General features: G+C 45.3%; 1 protein-coding gene across 2 annotated transcripts in view; it reads left to right on the top strand.

The window, feature by feature from the left end:
• The window catches only part of LOC137379885 (PDZ domain-containing RING finger protein 4-like), a 523,744-nt gene that overhangs the window by 451,248 nt on the left and 50,617 nt on the right, over positions 1-21,879 (top strand). For both annotated transcript variants that reach the window (XM_068051287.1, XM_068051288.1), the window contains one exon: positions 19,575-19,828. In XM_068051287.1, the coding sequence (XP_067907388.1) occupies positions 19,575-19,828 (254 nt within the window). The remainder of the gene's footprint in view (positions 1-19,574; positions 19,829-21,879) is intronic.

Below are 21,879 nucleotides of genomic sequence, written 5' to 3'. Positions count from 1 at the left end.
CCTGTCCCTGATCACGGTCTAAATTGGATGCCATTAATCTAAGGGGTGTGACTGTCTCCAGGTGTCCAGATAATTCTCCCCATCCCTGATGTGACGCAGTGTCCGCAGCTCGGACTCCAGCTCGTCAACTCAGAGCTGAAATTCCTTGAACAGCCAACACTTGCTGCAGATGTGGTCACTGTGGATCGCACCAGCGTCCACCAGCTCCCACAACAGCTGCAACACATCGCCTGCCCAGCCATCTCTATTCTATTTAATTAATTAATTTGGATGTTAAATATTTGGATGTTTGATGCTATGGGTGGCACAGTGGCGCAGTGGTTAGCACCGCAGCCTCACAGCTCCAGTGACCTGGGTTCGGTTCTGGGTACTGCCTGTGCGGAGTTTGCAAGTTCTCCCTGTGACTGCGTGGGTTTCCGCTGGGTGCTCCGGTTTCCTCCCACAGCCAAAGACTTGCAGGTTGATAGGTAAATTGGCCATTGTAAATTGCCCCTAGTGTAGGTAGGTGGTAGGAGAATGGTGGGGATGTGGTAGGGAATATGGGATTAATGTAGGATTAGTATAAATCAGTGGTTGTTGGTCTGCACAGACTCGGTGGGCCGAAGGGCCTGTTTCAGTGCTGTATGACTCTATGTTTCATTTAAATTAAATTAAATGAAAAGTACCTGTTTAAACAATCAATTGTAATGAATACTTCTAGTCCTGCTCTGTGTTTAGACTCTTATTATAACACTTACTGTTACACTACCACGATTGAAAACATTTTAATTACCCAGCTCCTAATTTGAACCAATACCATCCCTGCTGGTCCCTCTCTCTCTCTATATGGTAAATTATAAAATCCACCTTAATTTTTAGTTTTTATACTAATGAATCGATCAAGTCTTATTTTATATTTGATTAACTTAGATTAAATTAAAAGCTGACCGGTATACTCACCCTGGCCTGCTTTCTGTTACCCCGCGCTCTCTGTTCATTTTGACGTCACTTTTTGATTTTTGATTTGCCTCCGAACCTCCCGCTCCTCTCCCGCTGCTTCTCTCTGAATTTCCGAGGTTCTGGAGCACTTTTTAAATGCTCTCTTGTCCCACTGCTTCTCTCACATTACCTCTTGTCCCAGATAATCTACTCCGATCTCACCTTCCTGCTGTTAACCCTATAAATGCTGGTGCCAGGTATTTGAAGATGATCCTCAATCTGCTACAAAAACAGAACCACTGCACAGTAAAGCTGTCACAAGGATATGTTCAAACCAGGTTTCCAGTTTTGTCTGTGTCTGGCATGGAACAGGTAGGTTAAGCAGTTCGGTTACACAACAATGCTCCAAGCACTGCACTGGGACAAATTAGTATATACAGCCTTGTTAGTGGTAATGGGAATCCTTACACAACTTCACAAAATGTACTTGAGAAATTAAAACAAACACTGCCTCTTAATATCCTTTAGTGCATTGTTTTAATGTTTGTTGAACCATGCCTGCCAGCAGTAGTCCAATAAAATCCCTGTGTTTGTCTTTTGTGGCATCTGTAAAAGAGACAGACTGACTCATCCTCTGTGTTAGGTTGGGATGAGTTTGAGAAAGTTGATCTGAACCTGAGTTATTTTTAGTCCAATTTGCATGATTGGTGCCTGGATGGTCTTGTCGCTTAAAGGAAAATGATGTTGCCAATTGTGCAAATCTATTTCATCTACTACTGCTTGGAATCATAGTACTAACCTTGCAGGGAGGGAGCGCGGTAGCACAGGGAAGGCTTGGCAAGGCCAGAGATAGCGAGGTCCTGTCAAGTTTAATGGTAGGGCCTCATTATAATAGTTTTCTTCTGTTTTCCAAATTCACAGGCCTGCCAACTTCTGGGCAGGAAAAGCAGGCAGTCTCATTGGGACAGAGACAGAGATTGGTGCTTGTTGGTTGGGACAGGGGTAAGGGTGTGAGGGGGAAAGAGTGACAATCAGGAGGGAAGGAGCTAGAGTCGGGGCTGGAGGTGGGAAGTCGTCGATCACATCGGGGTGAGAAAATGACCACGATCGGCACGGGTGGCTGAAGACTTTCTTGAGGGACCAGAGGAGTACTCCTGCTCTTTCTGGCCCACAAGAAGTGCTGTAAGAAGTACTTGACTTACAGAGTTAACATCTCCTGCCTCCCTATTACTGCCAAGTTTCCCAACCCAGCTGGCAACTATTTCTTCACCCAGAGTGGTGAACCTGTGGAATTCGCTACCACAGAAAGCAGTTGAGGCCAAATCATTAAATATATTCAAGGAAGAGTTAGATATAGTTCTTAGGGCTAATGGGATCAAGGGATTCGGGGAGAAAACGGGAACAGGGTGCTGAGTTTGGATGATCAGCTATGATCGTATTGAATGGCGGAGCAGGCTCAAAGGGCCGAATGGCCTACTCCTGCTCCTATTTTTCTATGTTTCTAAATTTAAATCAGCCTCCCAATATGTTAATGAAGTGTTTCACCATTCTGAGGATTGGGGAAGGGATCGCCATCTTTTTAAATTTTTAACCCGCACCCAACCCCTCCCCACTCCCTGCCACCCCCCCCCTCCACCAACCCCGGACACTCTCCTGCCAGTTGTGGGGGCTGGGGGTCAGGGGATTAATATCAAGGCCATATATTTATACAGTACAAGGCGGCCATTTGACCTATCATGCCTGCCCTATCTCTTTCAAGAGTTATCCATTTAGTCCCATTCTCCTATCCTTTCCTCACAGCCCTGCTATTTTTTTTCCTTTTCCAGTGTATATCAAATTCCTTTTTGAAGGTTGCTATTGAATCTGCTTCTACCACCCTTTCGGGCAGTGAATTCCAGATCGTAACAACTCTCTGTGTCTAGTTACACCTCGAAGAATTCTAGTAGATTTGTCAAGCATGATTTCCCTTTCGTAAATCCATGCTGACTCTGTCCGATTCTAGCACTGTCCTCCAAGTGCTCTGCTATAAAATGTTTGATAATGGACTCTAGAATTTTCCCCACTACCGACGTCAGGCTGACTGGTCTAGAATCCCCTGTTTTCTCTCTACCTCCCTTTTTAAATAGTGGGGTTACATTAGCTACCCTCCAGTCCGTAGGAACTGTTCCAGAGTCTTTAGAATCTTGGAAGATGACCACCAATGCATCCACTATTTCTAGGGCCACTTCCTTAAGTACTCTGGGATGCATACCATCAGGCCCTGGGGATTTATCAGCCCTCAATCCCATCAATTTCCCCAACACCATTTCTCTACTGATACTGATTTCCTTCAGTTCCTCTCTCTCACTAAGCCCTGTGTTCCCCAACATTTCTGGTATGATATTTGTGTCCTCCTTTGTGAAGACAGAACCAAAATATGCATTTAGTTGGTCAGCCATTTCTTTGTTCCCCATAATAAATTCCCCTGTTTCTGGCGGTAAGGGACCTACATTTGTCTTCACCAATCTTTTTCTCTTCACATACCTATAGAAACTTTTACAATCAGTTTTTATGTTCCCCGCAAGCTTGCTCTTGTACTCTATTTTCCCCTTCTTAATCAATCCCTTGGTCCTCCTTTGCTGAATTCTAAACTGCTCCCAATCCTCAGGTCTGTTGTTTTTTCTGGCAAATTTGTATGCCTGTTCCTTGGATCTAATGCTATCTCTAATTTCCCTTGTAAGCCATGGTTTGGCTACCTTTCCCGTTTTACTTTGGTGCCAGACAGCAATAAACAATTGTTGCGGTTCATCCATGCACTCTTTGAATGTTTTCCATTGCCTATCCACCGTCATCCTTTAAGTAACGTTTCCCAAACCATCATAACCAACTCGTGCCTCATACCTTCGTAGTTTCCTTTATTAAGATTCAGGACCCTAGTCTCAGAATCAACTACGCCACTCTCCATCTTGATGAAGAATTCTATCAAATTATGCTTCTTGCAGGTTCGGTGTCAGGAAGGTAAGTAAAGGGATGGTCGGGTTGGGCCAAGTAGTGCCGGGTTCGGGTCGGGTCGGGTCGGGCTCGGGGCAAAATCGGAGGAGCTCGGGCCCTCTGTGGTTCGGTCGGGTACGGGTCGGGTTCTTTTTCCCGACCTAAAGCAGGCCTCTAAGCTGAGGTTCTTTTCTGAAGAAAAGGGGTGACCTAATAGTGTTCTTTTAAAATTATGAAGTGGTTTAATTGGATAGACATAGAAAAGATGTTCGCACATGTTGGGCAGTACAAAACAAGGGGTCATAAGTATAAGATAGTCACTAATAAATTCAATAAGGAATTTAGGAAAAGCTTCTTTACCTGAGAGTTTAGGAATGTGGGATTTGCTGTTGGACAACTTTCTTGTTCTAAATCCTCTTGTTATTTTAAACACCACAGTACAAAAAAATCAGTTATAACAATGCAGAGGCAGGTCTTATTTGTGACCTTACACTTAATTGATTCCAGTATGAGTACATGAGTCTTTATTGAGCACACGATCCAATATGAGTATTTAAGTACACCACACTCCACAATCCAATATGGGTACCACATACAACTCTTATACTAATATTAGCTTTGATCTCGACGTTCCATGCATACTACCACTAAATTATGGTACATCAAAGATACATAAAAGTGACAACAGAATAACAATATGGCGACAGCAAAATGGACTTAACTCTTCTCAATTTCTCCTAATCATTCTATTACCATGGTTATATGGCCCTCTTCGGTTTCATGATTATACTGCTCTCACAAGCCTTCAGGATCTTTTTATTACTACAAACATGAGTGACCAGATCAACATTTACCAGGTTATCAAGACAAGGATGAGTAAATTTCACATACTTCTTCAGCTGCTCTTAAGAAGAAACCCTTGCCTTAGGTCTGCTTACACACTGTATCTCATGCTCAGTAGAAAGCTGGTTTAACTCCTTGGCTGGGATTTTATCTGGGTGACGGGGGTCTCTGCCACTGGCTAAGGTGCCGGTGAGAGCCCCGCGTTGCCTTATTTGGAGAACGCCCACAGCATTTCGTGCCAGTTAGGCACCTAAGTGGACAGCGGCGGACCTTGCCTGGGATTAAGGACCCCAGCGACATAAGTCCTGCCTGCTGAACAGGCTGAGACTCTTTCCGCAAGAAAAGGGGTAACCTAATAGTGGTCTTTAAAATTATGAAATGGTTTAATTGGGTAGACATAGAAAAGATGTTTTTGCTTGTCGGGCAGTACAAAACTAAGGGTCATAAATATGATAGTCACGAATAAATTCAATAAGGAATTTAGGAGAAGCTTTTTTACCTGACAGTATAGGAATGTGGGACTTGCAAGGCAAAGAATGTGGCCTCTGATTGGCCAGCAGATCTTTAACTGAGCAACGCCTCCGCAGAGGCGGTGGATGGTGCCGGTACTGGACTCACTGGAGGCGCTGGACCTAGATCACAGGAGAGTCAGGGCAGGAGGGGTTTTGCGGGGAGACGTGTTTAAGGGGGGAGGGTCTCAGCAGTCCCCTCCCTCCCTTCCCAATGCCAGGCCCCTCAATCAGGCACTAAGTGCCTTTTGACAAGAGACACCCCTCTCCCCACCCCCCAACCCCGGGGGTTGCAAGCAACCCGCATGGCTTTGCTTGGCGTGCTCAACTCACCGTGTGGCGACAGGTCTGCCCGCTACTGGGCTAATACCAGTGGCAGTGTGATAAGGTCCTTATTTGGGCATTAATTGCCCACTTAAGGGCCTCAAATGGCAGTGAGGCGAGAAGTCTGTCCACGGGCCTTCCCGCCTTGGACAATTTGGGTGGAGGTGGGAAGATGGCAGGGTCCCCCCCCTCCCCACGCCACCTTCCCGCCCGATTATATGCTCTCCCTGCCTCCAAAGTTACTGCGGGGGAGAGCATAAAATTCCTCCCCTTGTATGCTGATCCCACAAAAAATCCAGGATATTGAGGTACGCAGGTAGTGTGAATTCTTGTTGCCTCATTTGCTACCACATGTTGAGGTGAATGGCACAGATGCAATTAAGGCAAAGCTCAGTAAGTACATGAGGGAGAAAGGAACAGAAGGATATGCTGATAGGGTTAGATGAAGAAAGGTGGGAAGAAACCAGTTGGGCTCAATGTCTTATTTCTGCACTGTAAGTTCTCTGTAGTTCTCTGTAAAATATCAATGTATAGGTCTCTGAAGAAAAAGAAAAATATCGTAAAAAGTGAAGACCATTAAAAATCTCCATCCTTTTTAGATTCGTGGACATGATTTATCCTGTTCATTCCCCCAGTCCCCAATCTCACAATTGCAACCTTTCCTGCCTCTTTTATTAATACGACTATTTTAAAAATTCTTCAGAGTTTTCCTGCCTTCCTGCTAAGCTGGAAATGCAACATTCTGCATGTCCTTCCTCCCTACATCCTTAACTGAAATGAAAACTCATCACCTGGTCTCTTCAGATCATCTCAAGATCTCATACCGGCAGATTCTTTATTAACTGCAGCATTCAGGCTTTTAAAACCCAAGTTAGTTTCATTAAATCATTGCTACCTGATTTACCAACCCCTCTGTGATGCCCTTTTCAATGTTGGTGGCGTCCTGCACCATTGGTCTCAGTTATTCACAAAGAAAATTGTAATGCCCAGGAACTGTTGGATATTGGATCTAGCATAGGCTGTTATTATACAGACACTTTGAAAGGTGGGGAGAGTCCAATTGAAGGATTTAAATGTATAATGCTTATGGAGGTGGAGGATGATCTAGTTCTTGGTATGTGGGTTCCTTTTTCCATCTTGTTCCACTACAAATACCACAACTCCTATCAGTAAAGCAGCCATTTACATTAAGGTTGACAACTATGGGTTGAGATTACAGGTAAATTGGAGTCCATAGGAAACCAGCAAGGGAAAAGATGACCCGAGCCTCAAAACAACTTGCCTTCATATTGGAGGTTTGACGTAATGAAATGTGCTGAGATGCTTCAAAAAGGGTTGGGGTGGGGAGGTGGTGGAAATGGTGAAATTTAGGGAAATTAATACAGGATTGATTTGAAGAGAGAAGTTTGAGGAGGATTTTTGAAGGAGAGATGTAATAAGGTGGAGGAGTTCAGGAAGAGAATTCTAGAATGCGTGGGTGTGATGGCTGAAGGCTCATAATTTTTACAAGGAAGCATCTGTAAGGCAATGAAATGGGAAGCTTAGTTGTATTTTGCCATTATTTAATGTGTGTTTTTGAAGGAGATAAATAAAATTAACATAAGCACACAAACGTAATAGTACTGTACTTTCCAAAGTCACTATAGACTTTGAACTTATAACATTTTTAATGGCAATTACCATTGTACTGATTGCTGCCTTGGGGGCCTACTTGTTCCACTCCTTATTACCAGGTAATTTGCTGTCAAAGAAATGAGAAATGAACATAGCAAATTAGAAAGGTTATTAACCAAGACATGGCAAACCTGAAAATGCTAATGAGTGAGGGGGCATCAGTGATAAACTGGCAGGACATGAGAGAGAGGAAAAATGGAGTTAAGCTTTAAAAAAAATTGTATAATGGATCCATTAGTACAAGTACAATCCAGTATGGAACTGAGTCTGGTAAATAGGAGGGACCAATCTTTTCTCTGGTCCTAGTAAACTTGTGCTGTACTGAGGGATGAGATGTTAAACCAAGGCTCCATCTGCCTCTCTCAAATGGACATTCTGACCAATATTTATCCCTCAACCAACGTCACTAAAAATGATTATCTAGTCATTATTGCATGCTGTTTGTGGAATCCTGCCCTACATAAATTAGCTGCAGCTTTTCCTACAACAGTGACTACACTTCAAAAATACTTAATTGGTTGTCAAGCACTTTGGAATGTCCTGAAATTGTGAAAGGCAGTATATAAATATTAAAGGATGGTGGATTTGATCTTCACTTGAACGCATGATCTAGTCTGGTGTTCTAGTGTAACACTGAGGGAGTGCTACGATTGTTAGAGATTCCATCCTTTGGGTGGGACTTTACATCAGCATCTTGAATGCTTATTGCGGTGATTGAACTGGATGTTGTTGATCCCACATCATGACTCAAAGAAGAGTGGGGATCATTCCCAGCCTCCTTGCCAGCATTCATCCAAAACTACCAAAACCAGATTGACTCCCTTGCTGTGCGCAAATTGCACATGCGTTTATTGCACTTCAGTGAGTTATTGTATGTGAAGCACAATGAAGGCCTCGCCCCTCCCTCTCTGTCTAATCCCCTCCAACCCTCCAAGCTATCTGCATTCCTCTGATTCTGGCCTCTTGAGCATACCCGATTTTAATCGCTCCACTGTTGGTGGCCGTGCCTTCAGCTGCCTAGGCCCTAAGCTCTGGAATTTCCTCTTCGCCTGTCAATCTCGCTTTCCTTCTTTAAGAGATTATTTAAAACCTACCTCTTTGCTAACTTTTCGGAAATCAGTTCACCTGTCTTGCACTTCAATCGCCTTGAGCTGCTCTTCCCCACTGCCAGCCTTCATCAAAGCATAGGAGCACCTTGTACCTGTGATGACGAACAAGGGAGCAGCAGCAGCAGGAGCAGTGGTTAGCACCGCAGCCTCACAGCTCCAGCGACCCGGGTTCAATTCTGGGTGCTGCCTGTGTGGAGTTTGCAAGTTCTCCCTGTGTCTGCGTGGGTTTCCTCCGGGTGCTCCGGTTTCCTCCCACATGCCAAAGACTTGCAGGTTGGTAGGTAAATTGGCCATTAGAAATTGCCCCTCGTATAGGTAGGTGGTAGGGAAATATAGGGACAGGTGGGGATGTGGTAGGAATATGGAATTAGCGTGGGATTAGTATAAATGGGTGGTTGATGGTCGGCACAGACTCGGTGGGCTGAAGGGCCTGTTTCAGTGCTGTATCTCTAAACTAAACTAATACCAGCTGCCTTCTCGGCCACATGCCGCTCACAGCTCAGAGAGGATGGGCACTGAGATTCAGCTCAAAGGAGGGGAGATCCTCACACAGGGTTTACAGGCAGAGGATCTGCCCACTCGATGTCTGAGCAGCAGTCCCTCAGGAAGCTCAGGTTTTCATGGCAGGCCACTGCTGAACCAGACCGCGTTGCCAGTGACTGTCAAGGTGACTGTCACTGGGGAACTCCCCCACCCCGGATCTCTGCCTCTTGCCAAGTGGTGTGCTCACTTCCCTTGCAAGGAGAGAAAACAGAGAAGTATGAGTGTTAGTAATGGTTTGTGTGGATAGCAGGAAAGGACAATATTTGTGGAGGGTGACGGTAGGCACGGGTGAGGAGGGCCATAGGAAGAGGGTGAGTGTTAACTGTCCAGATGAGATTGTGAGGAGGTGCCTGGAGAGAGAGAGGAATGAGTGCAGCTGCAAGGTGTGTTATCCTGAGGAGTGTTGTGCCGGAGAATGTTGAACTAGTAAATGTGGGGCTTGGCACCTGAAACTGTTATGCCACTCATCTGTCATGCCCTCCTGAGGTACTGGATCCTCTAGGTGCGCTGTCTGCAGGTTGGAGGGAGCACACTCCTGCTTCCGACTTCCTTGGCCTCTTCCATCCATGCCTGTTTGAGGGACTGGCCTCCCCCTCCCATCCTTGGGAAAGATCGCCTCTCTGTGACCTGTAGGATCCTGCAGCAGGACCTCCAGTTAAGAGCGAGAGACCTAGGTAGCAGCCTTCCCAGGTTTCCTTTCCATTCCTGTGGTTGCTGCAGCCTCAGGAGTGCATGTCTAGTTGAGCCTTTTTTGACCCTGTTATGGCCCCTTTTAATTAGAAATCCTTCCTTTGGCAGATTCGGCACATCATCCCACCCTCCTGCCCTCTCGGGTTGGGAATCCTGGAAGCGGGATGTTAATGCCATAGCTCCGTTAAAAGCTCACTCCAACAGCAATCAGGTTCCCGACCCGCGACACGTCCTGCCGTTGCGCGAGGACCTAAGACTTGAAAATTCCACCCATGGTATCTTATCTAAGAGGCTACTCTTCACATGTGAGCATACAAAGCAAGTGTTGGCAGTTATTCAACCTTCAAAGGCATCACACAAAATGCCAGTTCTGTGCACATAATCACTGTCTGACTCACTCACACACTTGCATGGAGCATAAACACCAGCATAGACTAGTTGGGCCGCATGGCTTCTTCCTGTGCTGCAGATGCTTAGACATTTTCCTGTACAAGTCACTGAATCGTGATTAAAACTGGGAACCTTTACTGATTTTCCTTTCTCTATCCTAGGGGCACTAAACCTAACTGAAGCCAGCAAAGGGTGAGAATCGAAGCAGGGTTCTGTTTAGTTTCGTGTGACACCTTTATCCAGAGGCCACTGAAAGAGTTTCATGTCTGACAAGTCAGGGAAAAATGAACAAATCTATTGCAGTCCATTAGTTCCTGGGCTTTTGACACTAGAGGTGGTGTAGTATTTACATGGCTCACTGGCAGTTTATGGCGTTACTAAACTCTTGGTGCTTTTTTAATGTACAGCATTGTGTAGACTGTTTCATATAGTACAGCAGGAACCCCACAATATTGTCGACCTACCGAAAAGATTTGACTACCTAGGCCGACATTCCTGTAGACCATTCCCTCCCTACCACTATCATGGAAGAACCATAACCACAAAAGCTGCAGTGGTTCAAAGAGAAGGCCCACCACCACCTACTCAGGGCAACTTGGGATGGGCAATAACTGGCCTTGCCAGAGCCACCCACATCCTGACAGCACAGAGGAAGTAAAAACCACCTGATCAAAGAGTTTTCTGCATGAGTGAATGATCACAATCTATCATTTCAAAATAAATTGGAATTCTCTTTTAGGAATGATTTAACTAAAAGCACTGTGTGGTTCCCAAAGGGTTTAATTCTCATCAGAGTGTAACAGAATAGTGTTAGAAAGAATTTGGATCGATATTGTGCCTTTCACAGTTCAGTCACTCGTGTTTAACACAGTAGTCAATTTGAACACAGTAAGATCCCACAATCATTAAATGAGATGGAGAACCCATTCATTTGTTTATAATGGTGTTAGTTGAGGGAGAAACCTTGGCCCAGACACTAGCTGAGCTCTCTGTCCTTGCCTGAATATTGCCAAGGGATCTTGCATCCACCTGAGCAGGCAGATATTTACCATCTCATCCAGAACATGGCATGTCTGCCATGCAACACTGCACTGAAGTGTCAGCATAGATTATGTGCTCATGTTCTGGAGTGAGGCTTGAACCTAAATCTCTCTGACTCCGAGTCAACTGAGTCAAACTGACGGGAAGAGCGTAAATAGTGAGCAACAGAAATGGGTTGCAGGCCAGGAGCAGAGTGACTATCTTAAAATATCGCAGCTTAAAGGTAAGTACAGAACACAGATCAGAAAGCTTAAAAAAGAGCTGTGTTTCTCTCACATGCACCCACGTAGGATTGTCCATGCCCAATAATATATACCTATACCTCCATGCATTTTGCAATTGTCCATCATACATTTGCTCTCCAATGGGAACCGGAGCCACGGATCAGTGGATGGGGTAGCTGTTGAACAGGCAGATACCAAGTGCAGAGAGTCTGTCAGGAAGGTTAGACAGTTATCAGGGCAAAGTTGCAGCCAGTATGATGGGTTGAAGTGTGTCTATTTTAACGCAAGAAGTGTCAGGAATAAGGGTGATGAACTTAGAGCATGGATCAGTACTTGGAGCTACGATGTTGTGGCCATTACGGAGACGTGGCTATCACAGGGGCAGGAATGGGTGTTGGCTGTTCCTGGGTTTAGATGTTTCAAAAGGAATAGGGAGGGAGGTAAAAGAGGTGGGGGAGTGGCATTGTTAATCAGGGATAGTATCACAGCTGTAGAAAGGGAGGTCGTCGAGGAGGATTTGTCCACTGAGTCATTATGGATGGAAGTCAGAAACAGGAAAGGAGCAGTCACTTTATTGGGAGTTTTCTATAGACCCCCCAATAGCAGCAGAGACACGGAGGAACAGATTGGGAGGCAGATTTTGGAAAGGTGCAGAAGTAACAGGGTTGTTGTCATGGGTGACTTCAACTTCCCTAATATTGATTGGAACCTCCTTAGTGCAAATAGTTTGGATGGAGCAGTTTTTGTCAGGTGTGTCCAGGAAGGTTTCCTGATTCAATATGTAGATAGGCGGACTAGAGGGGAGACTATGTTGGACTTGGTGCTTGGCAACGAACCAGGCCAGGTGGCAGATCTCTCGGTGGGAGGGCATTTCGGTGATAGTGATCACAACTCCCTGACCTTTACTATAGTCATGGAGAGGGACAGGAGCAGACGGGATGGGAAAATATTTAATTGGGGGAGGGGGAATTACAATGCTATTAGGCAGGAACTGGGGAGCATAAATTGGGAACAGATGTTCTCAGGGAAATGCACAACAGAAATGTGGAGGTTGTTTAGGGAGCACTTGCTGCGACTGCTGGATAGGTTTGTCCCGATGAGGCAGGGAAGGGATGGTAGGGTGAAGGAACCTCGGATGACAAGAGATGTGGAACAGCTAGTCAAGAGGAAGAAGGAAGCTTACTTAAGGTTGAGGAAGCAAGGATCAGACAGGGCTCTAGAGGGTTACAAGGTAACCAGGAAGGAACTGAAGAATGGACTTAAGAGAGCTAGAATGGGACATGAAAAAGTCTTGGTAGGATTAAGGAAAATCCCAAGGCGTTCTACACTTATGTGAGGAACAAGAGGATGGCCAGAGTGAGGGGAGGGCCAATCAGGGATAGTGGAGGGAACTTGTGCCTGGAGTCGGAGGAGGTAGGGGAGTTCCTAAATGAATACTTTGCTTCAGTATTCATTAGTGAGAGGGACCTGGTCGTTTGTGAGGACAGCGTGGAACAGGCTGATATGCTCGAACAGGTTGAGGTTAAGAAGGAGGATGTGCTGGAAACTTTGAATGATATGAGGACAGATAAGTCCCCGGGGCCAGACGGGATATACCCAAGGATATTACGGGAAGCGAGGGAAGAGATTGCTGCGCCTTTGGCGATGATCTTTGCTTCTTCACTGTCCACTGGAGTAGTACCGGATGGTTGGAGGGTGGCAAATGTTGTTCCCTTGTTCAAGAAAGGGAATAGGGATAACCCTGGGAATTATAGACCAGTCAGTCTTACGTCAGTAGTGGGCAAATTATTGGAGAGGATTCTGAGAGACAGGATTTATGATTATTTGGAAAAGCATAGTTTGATTAGAGATAGTCAGCATGGCTTTGTGAGGGGCAGGTCATGCCTCACAAGCCTTATTGAATTCTTTCAAGATGTGACAAAACACATTGATGAAGGAAGAGCAGTGGATGTGGTGTATATGGATTTTAGCAAGGCGTTTGATAAAGTTCCACATGGTAGGCTCATTCAGAAAGTAAGGAGGCATGGGATTCAGGGAAAGCTGGCTGTCTGGATACAAAATTGGCTGTCCCATAGAAGTCAGAGGGTGGTAGTAGATGGAAAGTATTCAGCATGGAGCTCGGTGACCAGTGGTGTTCCGCAGGGATCTGTTCTAGGACCTCTGCTCTTTGTGATTTTTATAAATGACTTGGATGAGGAAGTGGAAGGCTGGGTTAGCAAGTTTGCCGATGACACGAAGGTTGCTGGAGTTGTGGATAGTGTGGAAGGCTGTTGTAGGTTGCAACGGGACATTGACAGGATGCAGAGCTGGGCTGAGAAGTGGCAGATGGAGTTCAACCTGGAAAAGTGTGAAGTGATTCATTTTGGAAGGTCGAATTTGAATGCGGAATACAGGCTTAAAGACAGGATTCTTGGTAGTGTGGAGGAACAGAGGGATCGTGGGGTCCACGTCCATAGATCGCTCAAAGTTGCCACCCAAGTGTTGATAGGGTTGTTAAGAAGGCGTATGGTGTGTTGGCTTTCATTAACAGGGGGATTGAGCTTAAGAGCTGCGAGGTTATGCTGCAGCTCTATAAGGCCCTGGTTCGACCACACTTGGAATATTGTGTTCAGTTCTGGTCGCCTCATTATAGGAAGGATGTGGAAGCTTTAGAGAGGGTGCAGAGGAGATTTACCAGGATGCTGCCTGGACTGGAGGGCATGTCCTACGAAGAAGGATTGAGGGAACTAGGGCTTTTCTCATTGGAGCGAAGAAGGATGAGAGGTGACTTGATAGAGGGGTACAAGATGATGAGAGGCATGGATAGAGTGGATAGTCAGAGTCTTTTTCCCAGGGTGCAAAGGGCTATCACCAGGGGGCATAATTTTAAGGTGATTGGAGGAAGGTTTCGGGGAGATGTCAGAGGTAGGTTCTTTACACAGAGAGTGGTGGGTGCGTGGAATGCCGCTGCCAGCGGTGGTAGTAGAAGCAGATACATTAGGGGCATTTAAGCGACTCTTGGATAGGTACATGGATGATAGTAGAATGAAGGGTAGGTAGTTAGTTTGATCTTAGAGTAGGTTAAAGGTTCGGCACAACATCGTGGGCTGAAGGGCCTGTACTGTGCTGTACTGTTCTATGTTCTATAATCAGTCAGCTTCTGCAACTTTTTTCTGTGTGATTTATTCAAGATCCTGAACCCTTCACAGTCTCGCTTTGCCATACCATAGGAGCTTTCTCCAAAAGTGACCGTGAAGCTGTCAGATTGTTGTTTTAGAAGAAAACAACAGGTTCACTAATGTTCTTCAGGGAAGGAAACCTGTCATTCTTATCCCTTTTGGTCTATATGTGACTCTAGGTCCCACACTAGATTTGAAGGCTCTTCTACCAACTTCTCAGGGCAACTAAGGTTTGGCAATACCTGCTGACCTTTCCAATAATACCCACATAGAATCCCAGAATGAACATATCCAAAAGTTTAATCAGTGAAATTACACTATCTTAGGTTTATTTCAAAAAATGTAAAGTCTGAGGTATTAAAATGTTTGAAAAAAAATCAAGGACACTACTTATAATTGGACTTGATGACCCTCAAACTGTTCTATTGTGTGTTGATCTGTGCGTATGTGGTTTAGAATCTAAGTTAAGGGATTAAACAGTGATAAAGTTGAGGATGTGAGAGGGCTATATAGGATGTAGGTCCTATTTGTCCGTTAGGGGTCAGTATATGGAGCGGCACCAAATTAATGTAAAGTATGTCCATGTTTAGGACTCTCGTACAAAATAAAAACAGAAAATTCTGGAAATGCTCAGTAGGTCTGGCAGCATCTGTGGCGAGAGAAACGGTGTTATTGTTTCAGGTCGATGACATTTGTCAGGTTAAAGGTCATCATCCTGAAACGGGTTGAATTTTGTGGCCGCAGCAGGGGTTCCAACACTGGGCTGGGCTGAAAAACTGGGGGCAACCCCACCTCAGCCTTTCAGGGCACCTCCGCCTGCTACATTTTTCAGCTTTCAGGCAATTAACTGCTCGGCACTGGGGCTCCTGTCCCTTTAAAAGACTGGCGCCCACCTCCAAGAGCTGCTGGCCAATCGGAGGGCTGGCAGCTCTTCGGTCTCAGAAGCGCCACCGGGAGCGATAGCCACTGCTCGGGCTGCTCCCAGCCAGAGAGTCATTCGCTGGACGCTGACGTCCCGACAAGGTAAATGAAGTTGTGGGTCTCCGGGGCCAATCAGGCAGGCCATGGCTAGGGGTGGTGGGTGGAAGGGGATTTTTGAGGCGGTGGCATTAATGCCGGGGGGCCTCTCTGGGGGCTACAGAGTGCCCGATCAGGAGGGCCAACACCCACCCCGCCAGGCCACAAGGCTGCCTAGTTTTACTGGGCAGTCTCCCCACGTGGCAAGGGGCCCACCAGCCACCGATAAAATGCTAGTGGTAGCAGGAAAAGGTCGTTAACTGGCCCTTAATCAGCCACTTAAGGGCCTCAGTTGGCCTGTGGGTGGTAAGGCCATGCTCCACTTTCCCTGCCACTGATAAAATTCCATGGCACTCCACGCTCTGCCTCCCAGCCCATCCCGAGAGAGCTGGTAAAATTCACCCTGTAACTGTTTATCTCTCCACAGATGCTGCCAAGCCTGCTGAATATTTCCAGCATTTTCCATTTTTATTTCAGATTTCCAGCATGTGCGGTATTTTGCTTTTGTTTTGGGAGTCTTTTGTTTCAACCTGACACTTAATTGACATTTGTCCTCAGACTCTCAGCTTTCCAGTCTTGGCTGAGTCATCTGCTTGGGAGCAGGGGTTAGGGAAAAGTCAGAAGGTGGCGGAATCCCTTCCTGAACCTTCAGTTCACTTCCCAGTGATAGAATCTGCAGAGCTATTGGGTGCTGGCTCATCATCTCCCAACAAAGTATACTTGAGGTTGGGGGCATTGGCTGGTGGGATTCAAAGGGGGAGTGAAAACAATGAAGTATTAATGCAAAGAAAATCATTTAGAGCATCAAAATACGTTTTGTGCAGGATAAGTTGTGAAATTTATGCAGTGCCCAGTTGTCACAGAGGAGAGCTCAGGGATGCATTTTATGCCTGGCGTAGGCACATTGGTGAGTCTGTTTGTGTGGCAGTCAGACACAATCAGCAAAAGTAAAGCCCAAGGGAAAATAATCAGTTTTACAATCACATAATCAGCACTTTGTGTCATAAACTCCGTGCTTGGTACAATCTGCTTTTGTGCCTCTTCTATATAACGGTTGCCTGCTTTGTATCTTGGCATGCATATTAAAACTGCTTTTATAAGGAGCAGTACTGAGCCCGTAATGTTGATTGTGGTGGAGAGCAGCCAGTTTGCTGACTATTACTTCTGAATTGCAATTTGCCCACACAGCTTCAAAATGGTTAATGTCCTCCCTCAGATTGCCTATTTTCCCACTGCACATCCTTTGCGCAAATCATCCAGTGAATGGGGAATGGTGATATGTCCCTCATTTGAATTTAATGCCATTGTGGATCAAATCCAAAATTACGTTTCAGCTAGTTACTTCAGATGGGAGTTCAGATCCCAACATCTGGCGCACATTTAACAGGAAATCAAAGGGGGGGAAGAGCCATTACACAGAAGATGCATCAAGGATGGAAATAATACGGCCTACATCTGCAAAACTATATACTTTATTGTTTGTAGGATGTGTGTGGATTAATTAGCCCATCTGGCACACTGGAATTATTCTAACACCCTGTTGTCCATATAATAGAGTGTGGTTACTGTTTCATATGAGAACCTTCTTGTCAGTCAGTCTCGACCATTCAAGGATTTGAAAGAATAGCAGTGTTGGTAGTAACCCTATTGTTCAGTGGTAGCCCTCTCACCTGAGTCGGTAGTTGTACATTCAAGTCCCACTCCATAGACTTGAACACATAATCCAAGATGACACTCGAGTGTAGTACTGAGGGAGTGCTGCACTGTTGGCAATGCCATTTTTCAGATGAGACCCTTCTGCCCTCTTGTGGATGTAAAAGATCCCATGACACTATATTTGGAGAAGAGCAGGGGAGTTTTAGTTTGAGATACAGCACTGAAACAGGCCCTTCGGCCCACCGAGTCTGTGCCGACCATCAACCACCCATTTATACTAATCCGACACTAATCCCATATTTCTACCACATCCCCACCTGTCCCTATATTTCCCTACCACCTACCTATACTAGGGGCAATTTATAATGGCCAATTTACCTACCAACCTGCAAGGCTTTTGGCTGTGGGAGGAAACTGGAGCACCCGGAGGAAACCCACGCAGACACAGGGAGAACTTGCAAACTCCACACAGGCAGTACCCAGAATTGAACCCGGGTCGCTGGAGCTGTGAGGCTGCGGTGCTAACCACTGCGCCACTGTGCTGGTTTCCTTATACTTACCAACATTTATCCCATGACTAACGCCTAAAAAAAAAAGACAGTCTGATTATTATCTCTGTTTGTGGAATCTTGCTGCATGCAAGTTGACTGCTGAGATCTCTAAATTACAGAAGTGACTATACTTCAAAAGTACTTCATTAGCTGTAAATCACTTTGGGATATCCTGAGGTTGTGAAAGATGCTATATAAATCCAAGTTTGTTTTCTTTTCTTGCTGTATTTAGCACCATGATGTACAGTGCACCATCATTAGCCAGTTCATGTAATGCAAGTCACAGGATTACCTATATAAACAGACTTGTGACATGGAATGTGTTTAAAGGGGTGGGATAAAAGTTCACTAATGAGCCAGTAGTGACATGCACTGCCAAGAGTGGTCTTAGGCCATGCATATCTGCAAGGCCCCAGGATCGATCCCCATTCACTGTTGAGTTCGCTGATCTCATCCATGGCATTGTTGGTGTGCCTGGGCTATGGAGGTGAAAATCAGCCTCGGATCCCAATTCGGATTGCCATCCATTGCCCCTCTGCTCACGTGTGGCCATTGGATGAAGATAGGATCAGTCCTGGCTGAGACGCTTTCTACTACAGCAATAGAAACTTGCATTTATATAGTGCCTTTCAAGCAGTGAAATGTCCTAAGGTGCTTTGCAGGAGCATTATCAGATAAAACTTGACACTAAGCCAAAGAATGAATAATTAGGACAGGCAGCCAAAAGCTTAGCCAGAGGTAGGTTTTAAGCAGCATCTTAAAGGATGAGAGAGAGGTGGAGAGGCGAAGAGGTCTGAAGAGGGCATTCCAGAGCTTGGGGCCAAGGCAGCTACAGGTACATCGCCAGTAGTGAAGTAAGTTGGGGATGCACAAGAGGCCAGAATTGGAAGCGAGCAGGGGTCTTAGAGGGTTGTAGGGCTGGAGAAATTTACAGAGGGGTGCGAAAATGGAGGCCTACAGTTGAATAGCCGAGCAACACTGGCTGTAGATTCAATCCTAAAGCGTTGCCTTTTGGTGAGGGAACAGGAGGCAGTAGGTGCCTATGGAATTGTACTCCAACATCTTTCAAAGAGGAGGGAAACAAATCTGCAAGAACATTTTGTTGCAGAGAAACCTAATGAGATTAAACGAGAGCAACAATCTTTGGTACCCACTTACTGTACTGTAATTATCCTATAAATGGCTTTTAAAGATTTGAAAGGTGCAATCTAGCTCACATGTTTAAAGACATTCCAAAGATTGCTTTTAAGTTTGCAGTCTGCATCATCACTGGCACCATATTGCATACTCCCAAATTGGGCCTGTGGAATTTGGCGTGCAGTCCAATTTTGAAAGGTGCTAGTCTCTTCAATGTCACAAACTCTTTAAAGCAATCTCTCAACATGAATGTCATCATATATATGGCTTTCTTTCCCATTGAGTTCTGGGAGTTACTCCTCCTCTTCCACAAGGAGCACAGTAAAAGGTGCTTCCCTTCTTGAGCTGTCAGCTCCCGTCTCCATTTTGCTGCTGGGTTCCCCCAAGCCCTGGGAAGCCCAAGCGGCAACTGTTAAATTTAAATCAGGCTCCCAACTCCACTGCAAGAGCCTGACTTAAATATTATAATAAGGTGCCCTCCTCTCAACAGCTGGACATAGACTTGCCGCACAAAGTGCCGCCATAAAAATGGTCGCAGGTGAAAGCATTGGTTTAGGTTACCTGATTTTTTTCTAAACTCCCTCCTGCCTGTCGTAGGGGGTTAAAACTCCCCCCATTGTTTTGACAGATTAGTTTTGAATATGCCATCCCATTTCTCCACCCCCCCACCTCCCCCCCTCCCGCCTTGTTAGCGTAGGCTGTGCGCTTTGCTTCAATTGTTCTGAACAAGGTTCAAGAGCTAGTCACGGTCTACAGGAGTGTGAGAATATGACGCATGTTCCTTGAATGGGTGAGGTTATGAAATGTTATATTTTTGCAGGTCAATGGGAAGGATCTGTCGAAAGCCACACACGAGGAAGCAGTGGAAGCTTTCAGAAATGCCAAGGACCCAATTGTTGTGCAAGTTCTGCGGAGAACCCCCATCACAAAGAATCATGGCAGTTCCCAGGAAGTTTCACTTGTGGATGCTGGCACACAGACAGAAATTACTTTTGAGCACATCATGGCTCTCTCCAAGTTGAGGTCGTCTTCACCTCCAGTACCTGATATCTGCCCATATTTGTTATCAGACAGGTACAACACAGCCTCTCTCTCATTCGTTGCAATCACTATAGTTGTTTAGGATATGGTAGAATAGCTGAACTAACTTTAAGGATGGAAGTTATGTTTGGTGTCATGTGATCTGATGTTTACTTATAAATGATATTTACTGCATTGAACAAGGCCATTCAGCCAGTGCTATCCCTTCTACTGGCACTGTCGACTGTCCACTCTCATTCCATCATATTGTCCTTCCTGCCAATCTTACACCTTTGCAAGGCAAAAATATGAATCCAAATCTCTTTAAATTGTTAGCCTGTACCTCAATAGCCACTTTTGGTAAAGCATTCCATGTTCTTCTGTGTGGTAAAACTTCCAACTTCCCAGCGTTCCGCTGATAATCCTCGATCTATCTCCCCTTATTTCTGATTCCTCAGCAGTGACGAATTTTACACTATTTACTTTCTCGAGATCCTTCATAATTTTGAAAGCTCTATTGGATTCTCCCTTAAACTGGGATATTGGAACAGAAAAGGTTGTCACCCATTTCTTCATAATTATGGCCTTTCATTCCTGATTCTCACTGTAGATTCACTGTACTCTTTCAATGGCTCTTGTACAATAGAGTGCCCAGAAATGTATGCAAGACTCCCAACCTGAGCCTAGTTAACTTTAAATACAAATTCAACATCACTTCCTTGCCTTTAACCTCCATCCCCCTAGGTGCCCCTATGTTACTATGAATCCAGGTTATCTTTTTATGGGCCTTTCTACCTGCACTTTCTTCTTTAATAATTTCCTGCACTGCAACTCTCTCTTCCCCACTCAGCTAAGAGCTCTGAAATTCAGGGGATATTTCCTTTCATTGTGTTTTCAGCAAAATGTACATTTCTCTGCACCTATCACCCACCTGTCCATTTCCTCCTACCTGTCCGCCCTCACCTCTTTCTTGTCCGCCTCTTCCTGCAATCTCTTGCACTCTTCCTCACAGTTTGACATGGCCCCTAATTTATAGCCATTAGCAAACTTCGATCACATTCCTTTTCTGCCTATGTCCAAATCCTTTTTTATATATCGAAAGCAAAGGAGGTCTTAGTACAGATTTCTGGGGAGCATCACCACCCATATTCCACTGAGCTGAAAAACGCCTATTTATTCCATTGTTAGCTTTCTATCCTCTAGTCAACCCCTACGTTCCAACTAATACTATGTGCCTTCATTTTCATTCTTATTTGTGGCACCCTATCAAATATATTCTCATTCATATGTGTGTGTGTGCACATGTATTGTCTTTATGTGTTGTGTATATGTATGTACTTTTTTGAACACGTTGGTATATAATGTGTTCCCAGTATAATGACAATTCTGTTACTTTTCCTGACTATTCCTGAACTCTATTCAAACAGACTCTATCTGAGCACCACCATCGATATAAAACAAAACTCCTTTCTGTGGTATCATGTGCTTAAACTAAAAGGTCAGCAATTCTCCCTTTTCCCCTTGTCTATCTCTCCCACATGTTTAGTACCCAGAGATATTTAGTTCCCAGTCTTGCCCAGCTCGAACCAAATTTTTGTAACGCCACAATATTGGATCCTTCAATTTCGGTTAGTGCCTCTACTGCCACCATCTTTGGCCCCTGCTATGCATTGCAACATCATCCCCAGACTCTTCACAGCCTTGGCATCCTATTCAACCCTAAGCTAAGCAATTTTTCAGGAGAGCTTCCAAAGGTGTGGGTATTCTTGTCTGAAACAGGTGGGAGTCTGAAGTCGAGGTCGTACGCTGTTGCCCATTGGGACACGGCCTTGAGCGGCCTAACCAGTGGTCGAATGGAGGCTGCTTACAAAATGACCAATAAAACTTGTTCTGTGTATTTTTGTGGCGGCAAGAGGAGCTCTTCCCGGCCCCTCAAAAGTACAGTTACTTACCGCTAGCCGCACAGTGGCAGCCTGTTGTGTCTCCATCTCACTTATACCCCCTTTCTCCCCACCCGACTAACAGTTTTTTCTGCCTTGGCTCCATTATGGTACTGATAGATTTCTTCATTCCGTTGCCCCTCCCATCTTCTTGGGTCAGAGAGC

Source organism: Heterodontus francisci, chromosome 18, assembly GCF_036365525.1.
Source record: "Heterodontus francisci isolate sHetFra1 chromosome 18, sHetFra1.hap1, whole genome shotgun sequence".
In the NCBI taxonomy this organism is placed as follows: Eukaryota; Metazoa; Chordata; class Chondrichthyes; order Heterodontiformes; family Heterodontidae; genus Heterodontus; species Heterodontus francisci.
This window is presented reverse-complemented; position numbering and strand designations above follow the sequence as displayed.